At 31.8% G+C, this 21,704-nt stretch overlaps 7 protein-coding genes across 7 annotated transcripts; 5 read left to right on the plus strand and 2 right to left on the minus strand.

Annotated features, from left to right (window-relative positions):
* Positions 1-10,332: 10,332 nt before the first annotated feature.
* OCT59_024242 (uncharacterized protein) lies at positions 10,333-10,767 on the plus strand (the record flags this gene model as incomplete). Its single annotated transcript, XM_025310499.2, has 1 exon — positions 10,333-10,767. The coding sequence occupies one exon, from the start codon at positions 10,333-10,335 to the stop codon at positions 10,765-10,767; it is 435 nt and encodes a 144-aa protein (XP_025181826.2).
* A 282-nt stretch (positions 10,768-11,049) lies between these two features.
* On the plus strand, positions 11,050-12,043 carry OCT59_024243 (uncharacterized protein; the record flags this gene model as incomplete). Its single annotated transcript, XM_066135293.1, has 3 exons — positions 11,050-11,075; positions 11,691-11,734; positions 11,823-12,043. The coding sequence occupies 3 exons, from the start codon at positions 11,050-11,052 to the stop codon at positions 12,041-12,043; spliced, it is 291 nt and encodes a 96-aa protein (XP_065991329.1).
* A 506-nt stretch (positions 12,044-12,549) lies between these two features.
* On the plus strand, positions 12,550-13,545 carry OCT59_024244 (uncharacterized protein; the record flags this gene model as incomplete). The annotated part of the gene is made up of 6 exons (XM_066135294.1): positions 12,550-12,650; positions 12,881-12,896; positions 12,992-13,089; positions 13,178-13,243; positions 13,364-13,422; positions 13,496-13,545. The coding sequence occupies 6 exons, from the start codon at positions 12,550-12,552 to the stop codon at positions 13,543-13,545; spliced, it is 390 nt and encodes a 129-aa protein (XP_065991330.1).
* A 329-nt stretch (positions 13,546-13,874) lies between these two features.
* Positions 13,875-14,780, plus strand: OCT59_024245 (uncharacterized protein). Its single transcript, XM_025331823.2, has 2 exons — positions 13,875-13,939; positions 14,034-14,780. Exon 2 carries the CDS (start codon positions 14,152-14,154, stop codon positions 14,614-14,616), a length of 465 nt encoding a protein of 154 aa, XP_025181828.1. The 5' UTR covers positions 13,875-13,939; positions 14,034-14,151; the 3' UTR covers positions 14,617-14,780.
* Positions 14,781-15,255: 475 nt separating this feature from the next.
* Positions 15,256-16,038, plus strand: OCT59_024246 (uncharacterized protein; the record flags this gene model as incomplete). Its single annotated transcript, XM_025325313.1, has 1 exon — positions 15,256-16,038. The coding sequence occupies one exon, from the start codon at positions 15,256-15,258 to the stop codon at positions 16,036-16,038; it is 783 nt and encodes a 260-aa protein (XP_025181829.1).
* Positions 16,039-18,041: 2,003 nt separating this feature from the next.
* Positions 18,042-18,281, minus strand: OCT59_024247 (uncharacterized protein; the record flags this gene model as incomplete). Its single annotated transcript, XM_066135295.1, has 1 exon — positions 18,042-18,281. One exon carries the CDS (start codon positions 18,279-18,281, stop codon positions 18,042-18,044), a length of 240 nt encoding a protein of 79 aa, XP_065991331.1.
* An 86-nt stretch (positions 18,282-18,367) lies between these two features.
* OCT59_024248 (uncharacterized protein) lies at positions 18,368-20,020 on the minus strand (the record flags this gene model as incomplete). The annotated part of the gene is made up of 2 exons (XM_025325315.2): positions 18,368-19,102; positions 19,535-20,020. The coding sequence occupies 2 exons, from the start codon at positions 20,018-20,020 to the stop codon at positions 18,368-18,370; spliced, it is 1,221 nt and encodes a 406-aa protein (XP_025181831.2).
* Between the last annotated feature and the right edge of the window lie 1,684 nt (positions 20,021-21,704).

The following is a 21,704-nucleotide window of genomic DNA, read 5'->3' on the forward strand; positions in this document are numbered from 1 at the left end:
AACCAAGCATAGAAACTATACGAACTCAACACGTCGGTGGCAACATACGATATTTTATTTTAATATCCTATGGGCGGCGTGTCACATTTTTAGTGCATGCTCACGAGAAAATAAAAGATTGTTGTCTTCATACAAAATCTAAATAAGAAATAAAAGAAAAGTATATGAGAAAATGAAAGAAAAAATTTGTAAAATTGATAAGAAAGGAAAGATGATATGAGAAATCATCAAAGAAATATAAGAAAGGAAAGATGATATGAGAAATCATCAAAGAAATATAAGAAAGGAAGGATGATATGTAAAATCATCAAAGAAATGATAAGATAAGGAAGACTTATCTGAAATATGAGAAAAATGTTACTATATATGAAAAAGGATATAGTAAAAGTAATATTATGAAAAAGGAATATTACAGAATATATGAGAAATGAAATATACGATATATTGAAAAAGTATATATCAAAAAGATGAATGAAATATTCAAGATAATAATGAAAAGATTTAAAAATTGAATGAAAATAAAAATTTATAATGAGAATGAATTTTGTGAATAATAAGAAGTTAATAAATGATTGAAAAATTTGAAAAGTATTATAAGAAAAGAAGAGTTATTAGTGACAAACCCGTAAACTACTATACTTCTATAAAGAAGGTAAAGGCAAGCCCGGTACAGGTTACTAAATGAAAAAGGAAATTAAACGATATTGTAAATATAAGAAATATAGAAATGTTATTATTTAATATACGAAAAATAATTTTATTACAATAAAAGAATGATATGAAAGATTGTAAAAGATAATAATGAATAATATGAAATAAAATGATATAATAAAAGAAATTGTGTAAGCATGTTGCGTAAACGAAATAAAATGTTGTACAAATCACGTGAATAATGTAAATCACGTGATGAAGCGCAGTAAAAGAAATATATAGCTGCCCCTTGGGCAGAGGTGACTGATTAATAAAAATATAAATGAATAAGAATATAATAGAAGAAATAGTTGTGTCACCAGGGGCGTTATGTCAACAGAAATTTTAGTACGTTGATCGCTTAAAAATCCGTGGCTATCCAATTATAATAAGAAAATATTAATGAATTATAAAATGAAATGCGAGAAATAAAATAATATGAAATAGATTTGAAATAAATATTTTGGAAGTTAATATAAGAAAAAGATTAAAAGTCATTAAAAGTTTAATGTTGTGTATGGAACTGGGAGGACCCAGTATAAATAAGCCTTTGTTGGTGATCATATTAGTCTGACACTGGGTGGCCCCAGTTATAAATAATCCCTAGCCTTGATCACAGTTTATTTGCGCAAGATATAGAAAGTTTATAAATAAAATCGCGATTATAGATTATAAATTATATTATAGAATGTATAAAGAAATTATAGAATCAAAGCTGGAACTTTGAAAATATTAAAATTTAGATTGTATTTTAAAAGAAGTAAAAGATAAATAGTAATTTAAATGATGATAAAAATTTTATAAAATATAAATAAAAGTGAAATTATGAAATGTTTAAATAAATAAAAAAAAAAAAAAATGTCTGATATATATGATGAGTTAGAAGAGATTAAGAATAGACATGAAATAGAGAAACATAATGAACTAAGAAAGGAATATCAAATAGACCCTTCATGTCTAAAATGTTATAGTACTGATGAAATAGAGATAGGAGATTGGTTTAAAAGATTTTGGAAGATTTTTCAAAAAGTAATATTAGAAGCGATGAGTTATAACAGAAATACATATATGAAATTAATGGAGTACATAGTACTAACAAAAAAGGATGAGGAAGAAAGTTATCCATCTAGTAGAAAGAAAAGAAATAAAGAATTTGAGAAAATAAGAAAAGAAGGAGAAAAACTGTTAGATATAGTTGTAAGGTCAATTAGGTATAGGAATAAACCAGATTATAGAAAAATAGGAATTATATCGGTAATAAAAGTAATAGGTGAACATTACATATTGAGTGAAGATAATGAGTATATATTAGACGACCGAACAGAAGAAAATTTATTAGGAAATAAGGAATTGTTAACATATAGATATATTATAGAAGATAACGAATTAGATATAAGATTTGCAAAATTTGAAGAATGGTTAGAAAAAATAGAATCAGTAACTATTAAGAATAAAGGATATGGTACTATGAAAAATTTTAAAGAAATATTACATTTAGAAGAAAATATTGCAGAAGAAGAAAATAGAGAGAAAATCAAGAAGTTTCAGAAAAGTATAACATATCAATGGTGGGATGGAAATAAATATCCAAAACCATGGATGAATGATGATTTAACAGATAAGATAATAGAGAAAATTGTAGAAACAAAAGGTTTTGTTGAAGAACAAAGTGACGTAGGAGAACTAGAAAGTTCAGATGATTTAGGAGAATCAAGTTCAAATGAAGGAGATGAACATATAGAAAGAATATACAGAAATTATTGGTTAGAGAATGGTTATGAAATTGATATTGAAGAAATAAGACGAATAATAAATTTTAAAGTAGAATATGAAATAATAAAAACTAAAGAATTTATGAGTTTTTACAAAACTATTGAAGAATTAGATGATAAAGGAATAGAAGAAGAATTAAGAATATGGCATTATATGTATACAATAGAATGTCCAACGTGTAATAAAATAATATTAAAGAAAGAAGCAATAGAAGCGGTAGAATACAACAAAGAATTTATAGAAAGAATATGTAAAAGTTGTTATGAAAAAGAATTAGAAAATGTAAAAGATGAGAATGAATTAGATGATGAAACAGAAATAGAGAAAAGACTAGAACAGTTAAAAAATCTAATCAAAGTTTTAGAAATTGAAGTTTCCGATGGAGAATTATTAAGATTAATGAGTATGGGATATAGAAATGTTGATATATTAAGTGCAGACTTTATAAGAAAATTTCAAGAATATAAAAATGAATCAGAAAAAGAAATAAAGAGAATATTAGACGAATATTTAAAGAAATTTGAAATTGAAGAAAGTGAAGAAGAAGTTGAAGAAGAAAATGATGATACAGATAATTCGGAAAAGATTGGAGAAATATTAGATCCAGAAGAATATGAGATTCGGGAAGAAAATACTGAAGATTTTAATAAAAATGAATTTGAGAATGAAAATGAAAATGTTATAAATACAGGAGGTTTTGGTTTGAATCAAAATTCAGATTCGAATAATTCATTGAATATTAAAGATTCTGATAACGAAAGTGAAATATCTGATTATAATTTACAAGATTTATTTCAAGAAAATATATTATTAAATATGGCAACAGAAGCACAAATAAGAAGAATAGTAGAAAATGTTACAGGACTCGCACCTAATGCATTAGATAATGCATTAGGAGCAGGACAAACTTTATTAGATAGAATTCAAACTGCAGGAATGGGAGGAATAGTAGGTATGCCAACTTTTAGTGGAAAAGAAGATGAAGATGTTAACGATTGGATTAGACAATTTGAAGTAGCATTTACAGTAAGTGGAAGAACAGAAGGAAATGTTGGAGGAGGTGTATGTAGTCAAAATAAAGCAAATGTAGCAATAACATGTTTAAGAGGAACCGCATTACAATGGTATAATGAAGAAAAAGAAAGAGTAGCAGCTAATTTAGTAAACTGGTGTGATCATAACGATGATAGAAATTTGAAAAACAAATTAATTAATAGATTTACTAGAGAAGATGTTAAAAATAGAAAAATGATGGAATTGACAAGAATTAAACAAGAAAAAAATGAAAGTGTTGAAGAGTATACTAGAAGATTTAGATCAATATTAAGAATTGCAACTAGAGGCCAAGCATTATATGATATGTATCAAGTAAATTATTATATTCAAGGGTTAGAACCTACATTAGGGTACCAAGTTAGAAGAAGTAGTCCAACGAATTTAAATGATGCAATTAATACAGCAAGAAGAGAAGAAGAAGCTAAAAATGAATTGATAATGAAAACAACAGGTATAAATATAGAACAAATAAGACAGGAAAAGAATATAGAAGAAATTTTAAAAGAAGAAACAAATAAAAAAGAAGAGAATGAAATATATAAGAAAATGCAAAAACCAGTTAATGAAAAAGATATTGATGAATTAAGTAAAGCGTTAGAACAGTTCAGAGCAGAAAAAATAGCTATGGAAGAAACGTTAAATGAAATAAAAAATCAACAAAGAAGAAATATAAATAGAAATACAAATACAAGAAATGCAAGGATCATGAGATGCTATGAATGCAATGAAGTAGGTCACATAAGACCAGAATGTCCACAATTAAGACAAAGAAATAATTATAGAACGCAAAATAATTTTAATAGGAATAATAATGAAAGAAGAAATAATAATAATAATAATAGAAATATAAATTTAATGGATCACGAAAGATATTATGATAATAATAGATATAATGATAATGAATATTATAATAATCACGAAATATATAATTATGAAAAAGAAATATTTCCAACTTTAAGAAGTGGTAGAAAATATGGAAGAGATTTAGATAATGACTATAATGAAATGGAAATTGAAGATGTCCCAATACCACCAAAAAGAGAATATGATATGAAAATGGATATTGATGGTGAAAGAAAAGGAGGATTTTCTAATAAAGAAGATAGAGATAAAGCATATCAATCAAGAAGAAGACATAACCGATGTGAAAGATGTGGAGTAACAGGTCATTTTATAAGAGAATGTCCAAACCCAGGAATGAAAAGAGGAAATAAAAATATTAGAGTACGAGTTAATGTACCACCAGAAAAATATGTAATGGATATGTATAATGAAAAAGCGAATATAACATATGGACAAATTTACAATGAAAATCCAAAATTTAGAAAAATAGCTAGAAATTATAATGAAGATGATAATGCATGACTACACTCGGACCAACAAATAAAAAGTGCAGATAATAAAAGTGAAACTAGAGCAATGAGAAGTGAAGTTATAATAAAAGGAAAATTAGTATCAATAATAATAGATTCAGGAGCATCAGTTAGTTTAATATCAGATAGATTAAGAAAAGAATTAAATATTCCAATAATAGAAAAGAGTGATATTAGATTTATAATGGCTAATGGAACAAGAGTTGCATCAAAAGGAAAAATAGAAATAACAATAGAAATAAATGAAAATACAAAAATGAAAATAATTATGGACGTAATTGAATCAGTAGAAAAAGAATTAATATTAGGAAATGATGTGTTAAGAGAAAAGAAAGGAATAATAGATTATAATGAAAAGATATTAATATTAAGAGAAGATGGAAAAGATATTGAAATACCAATAGAATATGAAAATAATGACGAAAATATTAATGACGATAATGATAGTGATGATAGTGAAGATGATGATAGTGAAAATGAATATGAAGAAACAAGTGAACGAGAAATATATTTAATAAATAATGAAGAAAAAGGACATATTATAGAGGAAAACTACTAGGTCTTGGCCATAATAATGGAGAGACATTAAAGATGCACAAAGATTGGACAGACGAAATAAAATATAAAGATTTAGAGAAATTACAAGAGAAAGAATTAAAAGATTTAGTTAAAGAATACGAAGATATTTGTATATATGGGGATAAGAAAATAAGTAAAACAAATATAATAGAATGTAATATAAGATTGAAAGATGAAACGCCAATAAATCAAAAAGCATATAGAGAAAGTACAGAAAATAGAGAAATAATAAAAAGAGAAATAGATAAAATGTTAAAAGAAGGAATAATACAAGAATCATGTAGTCCATGGTCGTCACCAGTGGTAATAGTAAATAAGAAGACAGGAGATAAAAGATTTTGTATAGATTTTAGAAAAATAAATCAAATGACTATAACAGACGCATACCCTTTGCCAAGGATAGATGACTTATTAGAAAAATTTAGAGTAGCAAAATGGTTTACAACAATTGATTTAGCAAGTGGATATTGGCAAATAGAGATGAAAGGAGAAGATAAAGAAAAGACAGCATTTATTTGTAGTCAAGGACTATACGAATTTAATGTTATGCCGTTTGGATTAAAAAACGCACCGGCAATATTTCAAAGAACAATGAATAAAATATTTAAAGAATACTTAGATAAATTTATGAACGTATATATAGATGATATTATAATATATTCGAAAAATTGGAACGAACATTTACAACATATAAAGATAGTATTAGAAGAATTAAGAAAAGCGGATATGATGTTAAAATTAAAGAAATGTGAATGGGCGAAAAAGAATGTAGAATATTTAGGACATATAGTAGGAACAGATGGATTAAAACCAGATAATAAGAAAATAGAGAAGATTAAAAATTTAAAACCGCCAAAGAATATCAAACAAATAAGAGAAATAAATGGATTATGTTCATATTATAGAAAATTTGTGAAAGGATATTCAAAAATAGTAAAACCAATAATGGAATTAACGAGAAAGAATGTTCCTTTTGTATGGACAGATAAACAACAAAAAGCATTAGAAGAATTAAAAGAAAAATTAATAAATTATCCGATATTACAACATCCAAATTTTGAAAAAGAATTTATATTAATAACAGATGCATCAGGAGAAGGATTAGGAGCTATATTAGAACAATTAGATGAAAATAATAGAGAAATAGTTATTAGTTATGCAAGTAGAAGTTTAGTAAATGCAGAAAAGAGATATCCGATAACAGAATTAGAATGTTTAGCAGTATTTTGGGGAATAAAATATTTTCATAAATATTTATTTGGAAGAAAATTTAAAGTAATAACAGACCATGCAGCATTAAAAGGATTTATAAGTACATCAAAAGTTCCTAAAGGAAGAAGAGGAAGATGGATGATGGAATTACAACAATATGATTTTGAGATAATACATAGACCAGGAAAAGAAAATAAGAATGCTGATGCGATGTCAAGGTTAATATGAGAAAGATAAAAGTTTAGAAAATAATAAATAGTAATGAATAACGAGATAAATAAAATTAAAAAATGGTTGAAAGAATAGGATTAGAAATATATATATTTATAATTCATACAAATATAAATTATCATTGCATATTATTTGAAGATAAAGAAATAAAATTTATTTTACCATTTGAAAACGAAATAGAAAATTTATTAACAAATGGATGAAAAAGAATATGATAAAATTGTAAAGAATATAGAAAAAGAAGAAAAATACGTACAAGAAAATGGAGTTTTATATAAAATTAAAGATGAAAATAAATTTAGAGTAATAAGAAGATTTGAATTAGAAGGAATAATGTATATGATGCATGATCATGAATTATCAGCACATTTTGGGATTCAAGCTACATATGAAAAAGTAAAGGAAAAATATTGGTGGAAGAATATGAAACGAGATGTAGAAAAATATGTAAAAAGTTGTGATAATTGTCAAAGAAGAAATAATCCACAAGGGTTACATGAATTACATCCAATAGAAGTAAAAGAACCTTTTCATATGATTGGAATAGATGTAATAGGACCATTACCAAGAACAGAAGAAGGAAATAAATATATAGTAGTAGCAATAGATTTCTTTACGAAATGGCCAGAAGCAAAAGCAATAAAAGAAGCAAATGCAAAAGAAATATCAAAATTCATTTATGAAGAAATAATTTGTCGACATGGATGTCCAAAGAAAATACTTACAGATAATGGATCGGAATTTAATAATCAATTAACTAAAAATCTTACAGAAAAATTTAATGTTCAACATAAATTCTCGACTCCTTATCACCCTAAAACAAATGGATTAGTAGAACGATTTAATAAAACATTAATAGAATCATTGGCGAAATTAGTAAAAGAAAAGTTAACGATATATAGAAATAGAGAATATGAAGATAAAAATTGGGATCAAAGAATAGCACCAATATTGTTTGCATATAGAAGTAAAATACAGAAATCAAGTAAAATGACACCATTTTATTTAACTTATGGAAGAAGAGTAATATTACCGAATGATGAAGAAGTTAAAGGAATTACAATGATTAAAAGAATAGAACATATAATAGAAGAATTACCAATAAAAAGACATGAAGCAAAGAAGAATATTGAAAAAGCACAAGAACAACAAAAGAAATATCATGACAAAATTGGAAAACGAAAACAAAACTTTCAAATAGGAGATAAAGTATTATACTTTGATGCGGCGAAATACAAAACACATACAGGAAAACTAGAAGAAAAATGGAAGGGACCGTATTATATACATGAAGTAATAATAAATGGATCGTACAAAATTAAAGAATTAAATGGAAGAATTTTAAGAAGACCAGTAAATGGAGAATTATTAAAGGAATATTTTGATAGAGAAATATTTAAACCATATATAGTAATATAATAAGTTTGAGACCCGAATTCGATTCTTAATTTATGGGACATAAATTTTTTAAGAGGAGGATAAATGTAATAACTGAAAATATAATAAATAAATGACGCAGTAAATCCTGTGGCGCAGTAGGTCACATGATATGGTTACACAAGAAGAAATGGTTGGGAATACAAAAGTCACGTGACAAGTCACATGGCGCAGTAAATGACGGATAAACATTTAGCCGATGGATAAATAATTAGCCAATAAAATTATATTTATAGTTTAGTTTAGTGTAACAAGAAAGTCATATGATAATACATCTTTTATTTCTTATTATTCTTAGAATTTTGATAGAGAGAAAGAGTAGTAGATAGTAGAAATGATTTTCTTAAAATGTATAAATACAAGTGGATTTCGATAGGAAATTCGGTAGTTCAATTTTTTTTTTTTTTTGAAAAATAAAAATTATTTCGTCGTTTAATAAAAACTAACACATTCTTTTAACCTTTTTCTTACGATGAAAAAGAGGTGTCATTTTTAATGACCTAAAAATAATTTATAAATTTGGAGAAATTATCGCAAAATTAATTTTGAGTAAGAAATTATGTTTTGTAATTTTTGTAACTAATCTTTATTTTAAAACCAAGCATAGAAACTATACGAACTCAACACGTCGGTGGCAACATACGATATTTTATTTTAATATCCTATGGGCGGCGTGTCACAACTTGATCCCAGTCACTATATTTCTGCCCCATCACTATCCTGGGATGGAATGCTTAAGATGACAGGAGTTAGGATAGAACTTTTCACAGATATGGCCATGCATGATTTTACTGAAAAAGCTAAATGTGGTGGTATATCTAAGACTTGTAAGCGATATTTTAAGGCTAATAATCCCAAGATGGGAGAAGCCTATGACCCATCCAAACCCACATCCTGGATCTCATATGTAGACGCAACAAATCTTTATGGACATTCTATGAGCCAATATTTGCCTATCGGAAATTATAAATGGGAAGCCAGCAGGGGATATTTACTCGAGAACCTGGCTATGCAAAAGAAACTCCTCGACATGGCTCTTAGGATCAAGCCAGATGCAAAACGAAGATGTTACTTAAATATTAACTCTCACTTCCCTCTAAAGACCCATGATTATTTAAGCGACCTGCCTCCAGCCGTGGAAAATGTCACTGTAGAAAAGGATTGGTTATGTCCATATAATGCTAAACTTGTAGAACAATTAGATGGTGGACGCTTCTCTGCCACAGAAAAATTAGTTCCCCATCTTGGACCACGAAAGAACTATGTTATCCATTACCAAGAGCTCCAATATTATGTAAAATTAGGTATGGTTGTAGATGAAGTTTCAGAGATACTCTTTTTCGACCAGACTAACTGGCTTGAACCATATATATCTTTTAATACTGAGAAACGTAATGAGGCTAAAAAAGTTGGAAATACATTCCTGAGTGACTTTTTCAAACTTATGAATGTATCAGTATATGGCAAGACTATGGAGAATGTTCGCAAGTACCAAGATGTCAAGATTATGAAGAATAATAACGAGCGAAATGAAAAAGCTTTCTTGAAAAAGATCCGCAAGCCCTCATTCAAATATGCTAGGCAACTTGGAAATACACTTATAGGAGCGCATATGGGAAAAGCCAGCGTGACTCTCAACAAGCCTATCATAGTTGGAGCATCTGTTTTGGGACTTAGCAAGCTTCACATGTACGAATTCTGGTATGGATATGTGAAGGAAAAATATGGGGATAAATCCCAGCTCGGCTATATGGATACAGACTCCTTTATATATCATGTTGAGACTGAAGATGTTTATAAAGATATGGATGAGCGACTAGATCTCTTTAATCTTAATGGAGATCAAACAGTTGGCAAATTTAAAGATGAAACCCCTGGTAATGTAATCACAGAATCCTATCATATCTGAGCCAAATCTTACCACTATGTATTGGCAGATAAGTCCACGAAGTCTAAGCACAAGGGGGTTAGCAAGAAGGGGATGAATGAGATGGCTACAGATACATACATGCCATCTTTAGAGAGATCTCTGCTTAATGATCCGATAGATAAGTCCTCATTAACGGAACAAGAAGCTATGCGAACTGAGGCAGATCCCATGACTCTAGTATATCGGGACTGTCTCTTTGGCAAAGAAGTATTCTACGCCAAGAATGATGGCATTCGATCAAAGGACCATGTATTATCCCTGGTCGAATCAGAGAAAAAGGCCTTGTGTCCCATAGATACTAAGCGCTGGATATTATCAGACGGGATTAGCTCTTTGCCGTATGACCATTTCCGCATCAAGGTGTATAAGAATATGGTCAAAGATGGTATCCCCCATGAAGAGGCCGAAAAAAGAGCTATAAGGGCTAAGCTCCCAGAGAAATATCAAAATGAAAGTACGTCTCACATAGCCAGCTCCCAGCAATAAGCTAGACTAGTGATGACTTCCGCATAGCACTTACATAATTATTTTATTTTTTTCTGGCGCAATAAATATTCAGTTATTTTTCCAGATTATAAAAATGCCTTCTAAAAAATATTACACAAATTCGGAAAAAGAAAAGATATACACTATTGTGAATATCAAAGAGTCTATTATAGCGCTGGAACGTGATGTAACTAAAATACATCAAAATCTTAAAACAATTGCCCGAGAAATCTATTATCTATTATCTATATAATGCTATGGCACCCGAAGATTTCGAAAAAAATGTTAAGAAGTGATATAGACGAAATGTACAACTCTATTTCTCATATTCATTCGGGAAAAGAAATACAATCCAGTGATAATTAATCAGTTATTTTTTTTTCAGGCCATAGATCGATAGTTCAAGGAAGTCTAATAGTCCGAAAAACTCTGGCTAGCCTACGAAATTCATCCGCAGTATTTGGTATATAGTCATAGGAACGGAAGACTCTGGCCAGTCTAAGAAATTCATCCCTTAGTTCGTAAAGCAAACAGATATCCTGGTAGTACCTGTTCAGTTCATGGTCATGTTTTAAATGATATTGTATATCACGTCTTGTAAAATAGCTTATAAATCGATTTTTATTATGAAGAAATTGCCTTCTTCTACTATAGTGAAAAGCATTTAAGAAAGCTTTATGGTGATATAACATAGAAAGAGAAATAGTCCTTGCACTTAACCGATAAAGAATATTACTCCATATATCACTAACCTTGCAATAGTTAACAAAGTTAGCTAGGCTAACATGATTATCATATAGGTGAAAAAGAATATTATCACGAATGCTGGGAATACTAATAAACTCGGCTTTTCTTTTTTTCCGAATAACATGCTTAGATACAACATTCCATTGATGATTTACTCTGGCACAACTCCTATAAAGATCTTTCCGACTGAGAAAGGCAAAGATAGCTTCAAGTAGCTCAGGTATTTCTAGGATATTATACATATTTTTTTGGTACAATAATATACAGTTATAAAAATATTACTAAAATGAGATCAGTCGATCGTGTAGTAGTTTTTGAAAAAATCAGAGCGCTAGAGGAAAGGCTGGATGTTATAGATAATCGTTTAGATACATTGTTTTCCTCCTTCTATTGTTCATCCGAGTCCAGTTCATCCGAGTCAGATTATGAGCCATGCAAACCTACCGCCCCTGAAAAATCCGGTAATAAGAAGGTGAAACGTAAAAGATATCCACCCCGATCTGTTAACGTTAAATCAACAAAATATTGAATCGATCAGTCTATCTGGTAATGGCTAAGAAATCGAGGAATAATAGGCGCAAGACCGCAGGTAAGTTCACTACTAATCCCACGCAGTACTTACCATTATGCAATCCGGCCAAATATGATCACACATATGATAGGGCAACTGGCTTTATCATTGTTAAGAATATAAGGCAAGATAGGGTAGTAGGCGTGTTTGATTATCCAGAACTGTGCGATTATCTGAGAGTCCGATCCGGTAATAATTAATAGTTATATTTTTTATACATAATTAGACTAATTTCCGCAGATAAGGAATGGAAAACGATAAAAAAGAGGAGTCAGAGACTCGAAGCGATCCTAAAAGGGCCAGCTATGCTTCCTCATCCAATATTTTACCTAGCGATCCGGAGGAGCTAACCAAAGTATTTGAGAAAAATTTGGAGGGACTAGAAAACCTTGTAAAATTGCTTAAAAGCGATGTGAATAAAATGATTGATATTTCCGATCCCAATTTCCCAAGCAGATCGATTAATGCTAGTCCGGAGAAATGATCATCATCTCGGAAGAATTGCTGAGCCATGCACTGCGCCTTCGGCCAAATTGTGCGACAAAATAAATGATCACACGGGCAGGTTTGTGCGACAGGGGAATTTCTCACATATCAAGCGAAAAGAAATTATATTAACTTCCTATTCATATTTTTTCCCCAAACAAACATGAGAAAAATGCGAAGGGAGGTCTAGTTGCAACACAGGACCTATCGTAAAAGTAAATATTGACGGCAAAAGCATATGTTATGAAAGGCTGAGGACTTCGCAATTTCGAGATCGCAGGCGTAAGACCAAATATGTCTCTCCGGTAGATCTACATGTGAAAAGGTAAGAGGATTCCGTTTACATGTGCTTTCAAAGAGCTCTTGGAATCATACGACAATGCTAATCACGCCTCATACCTCCCTAACTTCGGCTTGGAGCTCTTTTTCCCAGCAAGATATAAAGCACGTAGAGGTATGTGGAAGTTCAGCCAACTTTCCGCAAAAAACTTTCCCGTAAAAATAACGCAAAAAATAAGGTATGTACAGTATATGCCAGAAGTTATGTACAGTATGTATGGGAGCGAGTTTTTTTTCTCACTATAGGGTTTGTTTTATCAAATAAAGCAAGATGTCTTCCAAATTCACTCAAGCTGACAAGATTAAAAAATATGAAACGGAAAGACTTATCAAGTATTTGCGGGAGGATTCCAAATCAGAAGGCTTAGAACTTGACAATGACTTTTTTACAAAGCTTGAGGAGGAAAATATTACCGGTCATTTATTTCTCAAGTTAACCAGACAGGAATTTAGAGAATTCGGAATGGGATTGAGACCAGCATTGGAGCTTGAGGACTACATTAAGAAGCTGTGTGAGTAATTTAGCCGAAAGGCGCTTTGCATATCATTATATCTTAAATTTATTGAGCGTTGTTCTTATAACAGATGATCGAAAAGCAAGAGTAAATTTAGGAGATTTTCTCGTTAAAAAATAGAATTTTTTATGTATTGTAAGCCGGGATCCGGCAACGATTTATTTCATAAATAAAGTATTATTATTATTGTACTGTACATGAGAAATGGTCATGTGTAATGGTGCGGTCCAGGACTATAAATCTAACATTTTTTATCCGAACCATTCTAGCCTACATAAAAAACGTAGCACTATATCAGGTGATAAGTGAGAAGAGTCTTCACAGTTGGTGGGGCGCAGTGATTAGTCGATTGTTGCACCTATAATACCTATAATGCAATGTGGCTGATCACACGGCAGGGTAAAAATTTTTCCATAGATCCGTTTACTTGACGCGTGAACTTAGTAAATGATCGACGATCATGAAAATATTACTGTGAAAATCACGGGCGACCATTAGTAAACATGAGATAAAAGTAATTATTTTTTAATATTGACAAGGGGTTAATATGAACAATATGAACAGCATTCACCCGATACTAACGATTTGAATGAAATTAATTTCACAAGGTTTCATATTCAAAAAAAAATTTTCAATGAATTTTTTCTTATAAAAAGACAACGGATTAATGAATATTGCACATAAAATTTTTTAAGTTGAGAAAATATTACAATTACACAAAAAATTATGAAACAAAGTTTGACTTTTGCGGTCATTTTATTGGCCATGCTTTCCATGATCAATGCTTTTCCACTTCATAAAAGAAAAACTGAATTTTCAGATTGTGAAGGCCTACATCTCGATGTAAAATCAATGACGCCTGATCCTATCCAAGCAGGAAAAAACGCAACCTTTACCATTTCCGGAGATTTTACCACACATCCGTTAACGTCAGAATTCAAGCAATATATTGCAATTGGTGAAGGTTTTGCTTATATAGCAACCTATGATCAAGATATTTGTAGTGACAGCAGTGTCAGCAGTAGTGACATACCCAAGTGTCCAGTTACCGATTATAATACAACGATGACGATTCAGGTGCCAGACTATTTAGACAGCAGTTACGTACTTTTAGTCTTTATTTGGGATGGGAATTATACGTCGAAGGGGCCGGAATGGTTGGCCTGTGCACGTGCCTTTGTTGGCCAATGAAATTGCTGACGGGTGTCCTATCGCCTCATATCAATTAAAATAGTTTTTTTTTTCTTGATGAATTAATCCTTTTTTAATAAGTCATTTTTTTTTGCTAAATTTGCCAAACTAATAATAATTACAAACCAATAAAGTAAACTAATTCTTTAATTACTACGGTTGGTCTATGATTATGATTTGCGTGAGTGTCTTTGCAATTCAAAACTGTATGCATGTTAGAAATAACAACCAGTTTTTCATTTGTCTAAAATATCTATACAATACATTATCCCAACAATAACTCCGTGATTTTGCCCAACCATTGATTTGGAGCGAGATAAGCAATGTGTTTATTGATCATGAGTATACATATAAACTATACTGTACCGGTGAAACGATATTGAGTATGATATGACTTACGTTGTATGTATGGTATTGGGCTATATTTTTTAAATTTATAAATCCTGTGTGACCGCTCATCGAATAACTAAAACACACAATCTCCAGCATAATCCCGGCTCTATATGAATACACATAATCTAACTCCGCCTCAAATCTGTATAAATTTGAAACGTGTTATTCACTAGTATAAGTTAATAAAGAATCGCTAAAACACTATAAAACTCTGAAATCGCTATAAACACTAATTTACTAATAAATATGCCAGGTGATATGGTTAAGATCATATTAGATAAGATTTATAATAAAATTGTACCTAAACCTATCAATCTCCGCCCTGGGTATGATATGGAACATGTTTTTAACTATCGACTTCAAACTGATAACTATCGATATGAAAAAGTGGTTGAAATAGAAAAACAATATGATTATTTATCTATTATTAGACCTCATGAAACTTCCCAGCAATGGGCTAATCGTGTAAGAGGTCCTCTGCAAGAACTACTTTCTAAGCGAGAATATAGTTTATATCATGTGTACTGCCTCTTCGCTTCCTTTGGGCAAGTAAAATCCACAACATACTATGTTAATGGTGATTTAAATAGTACCCCCTTTGAATATTGTAGACCTAATGTCCATAAAAGTCAGATGGCTATCTGCTTTAAATGCTGGAAATTGGTGAAGATTACCGAAGTAGAGCCTAGAAAGGAATATTATAGTGGCTGGGGGAGATGGGCCTATGAGGTTGAGTCCGAAGATTTGATGAAGAATCATTGGAATTACTCTTGCTTCAAGGCTAATACTGCAACTATAACAAAAAATACTATGCTAAGTGCTTCAAATTTCGAGCCAGCTTATATTCCACCTTCCGGGCAAGAAATGATTTCACCAACTTCTTATCAATCATCGAATTGTAGAATTAATACAAGTGAAATATTTATCTCGTCTCTGTATGCTAAACAAAATAATTTACTACCATCCATAAACCATCTTAATCAGCCAGTGTTAAAATTAGAAGATGGAACGGAAATCACAATTGTTTAGGAGGAATTTTCTGAGAATATTCTTAGTATTTTTTCCCAGAATCTAGGCCTGGCTAATTTTTTGGCTAATTTTTTAGGCGGAAAGTTTTGCTGGAAACAAATGGAATACCTAAACTTCTGGGAAAATATGGAATTTCTGGACTTCCTGGAATATTTTTTTTTTCCGGGAATTTTCCAAGACTATATACTTACCCTATTCAAACATATGGCCAGCCAACTACATTTCAATGATCACTATAAGAGTTTGCTTGACCAATTACCCCCATCCATGAAAAAGGATGTATGGTTACGCCTTACAAACCGCAAAAATAAACCATTATCTGAGGAGCAGGTTAGGGGTATCCATCCAGACATTGAAGAGTTGCTTACTAGGGAGGTTAATAGATACCATAACAAAAAAAATCGCCAGAAGATTAAGATTGAATCCCAGAGGGATCCTCCACCTTATTTCGGCTAGATGGATTTGAGAAACAGTTAGAGGAACGTGAGCTTCATGTACAGCAACGGGAGAATAATATTAAGAAAACTATTGAGGCCCAGGTTGCTGAGGAACGTAAACATCTAAAAGATGAATATGATGCTCTTAAGTCTCGTCTGGAGAGTGAATATAATAATTGTATGGTAGATATGAAACAGAAAATATATTCATTCAAACATCAGCTAGAAGAGCAACAGAAATCCGGCTCAGATGACTTGGAGAGGCAATACAAATCTCGTATCTGTGCTTTGGATAAATCTAATGCTGTGAAAGATAAGGAGATTGGCAAGTTATCAGCATCCCTATCACGATCTAAAAATGAAATAAAGGATCTTAAACATGTCCTTTCTTCAGTTAAAAAAACTATCAAGACATTGGATGATATTATCTATTCTAAAGACCAAACAATTATTGCCTATTATGATGGAATCTGTTCTATCAATCCTGACTGTATAGATAATACTATAGAGCCAACTATCTTTTATGAAAAAGAAGCCAAAGTATTGTGGACTAGATGGCATGATGACGCTAAAGATGATCTAAACATCCGAAAAAAATATACTTTTCGAACTCGTGTCTAGGCAAGGCTTAACCGAATGGGTACCATATTTTTTTCTAAATATGGGTTTGATAAACTTTGCATGGGCTTTATATGAGAATTCTTGACTGCGCATGGGTCTGTCAAATTTTGCATGGGCTTTACATGGGATTTCTCAACTGCGCATGGATTTTTTCGTAAAAAATGTTGCCTAAGATTAGCAGGATATCTAAATTCCTTTCCACAATACATACAAGTTCGATCAGCTAGTTTTTTTTTATAGGTTCTGGATCCTTCCCTACAGTAAAAACATTACGCTGGGATTTATGAACTGATAAGGGGATAGTAATAGTCTTCCCATTTCGGCTTGCCTTAAATTCCCCCTTCACTAAGGGTTCCCATCCTGCACGATACTGCCATTGTGTTCCAAGAATAAATAGGGATAGTTCTTTTCCACTATCATCATATTCTGTAGGGACGACAGAGAATTCATCCGGAATGGTGTCTCTATTTTCTCCATCCTCAATAGTTACAGGAACACTATCAACTGTACCAAGGGAATGGGACTTACTCGCAACTCCATTAAGCCTATGAATCTTTTTCTTATCTATTTTTAGACCCAAATGTTTTGCAACATTTTCTGAGACTATTGACGAGTCTGATCCACTATCAATCATTGCATAGGGTATAGTCACGCTCCCCACCTTACAGGAGATGGTTGCAACGTCGTCAGCATCCTTTATTTGTAAAAAATTTATCTCTAAGGGCTTGGGCCAATATATTTGGCTATTTTTTTTTTGAGCCGATGCATAAGCCTTAATAGCATGTTCTAGCCGGATGTTCTCTGGTAAAACATGACTAGTGGATGTAGTATTAATTTCCTTAATTTTAGTCGAATCAGCCATAACTATATCTTCTTTTAGACTGGGGGCATTCAGGATAGATTCATTATTATCTGGAACTTGTAAAAGAGGCTTCTGCTCACTATTTACTGCCTGCAATAGAGGAAATAAGATGTCTTCGAATTTACTTGCAACGTTCCCCATGCTAATTCCCTTCTTTTAACTGTATCATTTGGCATAACAATATTCAAGCAATGGTCTTTTAATTTGGGGAATATCATATTAATAACTTTCGAAATTTCTATAAGAATCTCTCTAGGACAATAAGGGACTAATGATGATATTGAAGATTTTAAGGCTATTTGATACATTAGGTCTGTAGCCATGATTATATTGCCTGATGCTTTGCTAGCATGAGATTTGGAAGTAGGGGACTTCTTGGTTGCTCCTTCTTTCGATTTGATGCTCTTTTTCATAGGTATTCCACTTCGCACCACTTTTTTTTTGTAGCATAACAATTTCGAGGTTCGTCATCATTTTCATCAACATATTCAACATATTCATCATCATCTTCGATTTCCTCTTCTTTGGGATCCTCTTCCTCTTCCACTATGTATTCTTCGGAGTCTTCAGGATCTTCTACCTCATCTTGGTATACATAGTTAACTTTTTTAGTCCGCTTGCCTTTGGGGCAATTAACCTTTGTATGACCAGCCTTTCCACATGCTGAGCAATGCCGAGTTTGCTTTGCAGATGCTTTTGGCACTACCTTTCGAATAACTTTCTTTGTAGCATAAGCACTTCTGGATGTAAAAGGGCTTTTTCTAACATGGGCAGTTGTGCCTCCTAACCTCTTTTTAAGTTCTTCATAAATAAAATTTTCTAATGTAGCGTCATCTATTCCTATTCCTGTATAAGCTAAATCTCTTGCTAGCCGAATTTTAAAATCATCTTTTTGTGGTTGAGTAGTAAAGCTAACTGAGGTTGGTGCAGGAGCTTGTATTCTTTTGCCTGCACTTTCATGCCATATATTGCATAATTCTGTAAAAAATGCATTGACTGTAGGAGGATTAGCAATTCTAACTCTCATTTCTAAATCGGAAGGCAATTGATTAAATAGATAAGGTAAGGCATCAGCATCTAGCATTGCTTGTACTAGCGGTTTGATTCGTTTTTCATAACTATCTGGAGTATCTGTCTCTAAAAACTTTTCATTAACAAGAGCAAATATAGCACTTCGGTTAGTCCCTACCATAACTTCTCTATATCTTTCACGCAACCAGTTTAGGAAGAGAGGTTCAGTAACAATAGCTGGATTACCTCCGGCATATGGATCATTAGCAGGAACAGGTGCAAATCTACCTGTCATCTTATTTATCATAACTTGACATCTTACACCAGCATTAAAACCAACAACAGCTAAGGGACGTGCCGTCTCATTTATATTTCTAAGCCTTTGATAATATACATCTGGTGGTTCCTGCCTATCATAACTGGGTAATTGTGCAAGTAAAGGTGATAATGTATGCATAACATCTTGAATAGTAGCCATGTTTCCGAGTGGGTTGTTTTGTAAATTCAAAATAATTTGTCGTGAATTTAATTCCCTAGCCTTCCATTTTTGGTATCTATTAAATACCCATGCCCGATTGAATTCTGCCAAGTCGGCCTTAGCTTTGCGCCTCCTAGCTAATATTTGGAGAACTGCCTTCTCTTGTACTAATATATTAATCTGATTCTGCTTTCTAAAGGCCATTCTTTGACCATTAGTTTGCCTTTCCTGAGCAATTTGATACCAACGACGACGTTCATTTGCCTCATTATTATATGCTATAGTTAATAATTGAGCTCTTCGAAGACATTCATTTCTAACATTTGCCATATCATTAATAAAGTTATTTATCTGCCCATTAGCATTATTGAGCAAATTATGAGCAGTATTAAGCTGGCCTTGTAAGTTAATAGCATCTTGAGCATGCCTTTGCATATGTCTACGAACAGTTGTTAATGAGATCCATATCCCATTCAGTGTATTTCTTGGATCAAATGATGTATCTCCATTAATATATCTTTCAATCCGATCTAGAGCCGTACCAACATTCCTTAAGATATCTGGCAGTGCCATATTTTCTTGTTCTTCTTCTTCAGAAGGTTTATTACTGTTATTTTGAAAATGTGATATCTTGAGAATTTGGCTTTTGAGCTTTTCTACTGTATCTTCTAGCAGAATGATTCAGTTATCTTGAGCGACTAATGCCTCTTCCTTTAGCTCTAAATGATCCTGACATTTTTTGAGATTATATAAGGTGGAGTAGTATTCTGCTTTTAATCTATCTATCTCATTCTCTCGTGAGATAAGATTTTTTTCAAGATATTTGATATATAGCTCACATCGCTCTAGATCATTTGTGAGCTTGCGAATCTTCTCCTTATTTCTAATGGTAATAGTTTCCTCTTTAGTCAACTTTATTCGCAATTCTAAATTGCTGTCTAGTAAATCGATATATGCCTGCTCAACTCCCATTGATTCCTATAATCCACATAAATACCTCTAGAAGAGACGAACTTGTATCTACTACTTTGCAAAAAATTTACTACCAGCCTATCGGCTATCATAGAAATGCTAAAAAATTGCTTGAAGCTTCTCTAAAAGCTGGGTATGATTTTTCTCTAAATGAAATGTATGATTGGCTCGAAAGACAGGCTGTACACCAGATACATAAGCCTCGTCCCAGATATATTCCTCGAGCAAGTTTTTGCTCTATTACCACCCCTAATAAAGTTCACCAGGCAGATGTTCTCTACATGCCTTATGATAAAGTAGGACGAGTCACCTATCTTTTTTGTCTTAATGTGGTTGACGTGGCTTCGAGATTTAAAGCTTCTGTCCCCATTGGTGCATATAGTGTTAAGGATAGAGAGGGCATCTTAACTTCTAAAACTATTGCTAGGGCTATTGAAAAAATCTATGATGATCCTGAGTGTCCTCTAGTTTGGCCGGAAACATTTTTAACAGATAGGGGGCCAGAGTTCAGGGGTGATTGTGAGAAATTAATGAGAGAGCATGGTGTGAAAATTCAGAAGGCTAAATCTAAACGTACTATGGGTATTGTCGAGAGATATAATCGAACTTTGATTGATAAATTATTTCCTTCCCAGGACGCATCTGATCTTTTGACTTTACACTTAAATAAGATATCCAGGGTTTGGTTAAAGAATTTGGCTATAGTTGTTGAATATATTAACAATTCTAATACAGATCAGCTTGGTATTTCTCCTGTTGATGCAATAGAGAAAGAAGAGGTCTTTGCTAAGCCTTCTTATCCTCGGGATGGTTCTATAGGCTTTGATGAAGAGAAGCTTTCTGGTGATATTCTTGTTCGATATTTACTATATCCTAGTGATTGGAGGGTGGGAGACGCCGTGCTGGTGATTTGAATTGGTCACCTCATATTTATCATATCTGTCAATCTATGGTACAAAAAAATCAGCCGGTCTTATACTGGCTGGAAGAAGTCCCTTTTGGGCTAATTGATAATGATGATTATATTCTCAAACGTCCTGAAAGATCTTTTGTTCAAGAAGAATTGATGATTATTCCTTATGATACAGAATTGCCTCCCCAGTGGGTGCTCACGAATTAAGGAAGTCTTCTGCTTCTTCATCAATTTTGGCTTCTATAACGAAATAATCCTTAGCTAATCTATAGTATAGCTTGTATAGTTCCATAATGGAATTAAGAATCTTTGGATCTTTTCCGTAATATGATTTGTAGTCATCCATAATTTGATGATATTTATCTTTATTAG

This window comes from Rhizophagus irregularis, chromosome 4 (assembly GCF_026210795.1).
Source record: "Rhizophagus irregularis chromosome 4, complete sequence".
Classification (NCBI taxonomy): Eukaryota; Fungi; Glomeromycota; class Glomeromycetes; order Glomerales; family Glomeraceae; genus Rhizophagus; species Rhizophagus irregularis.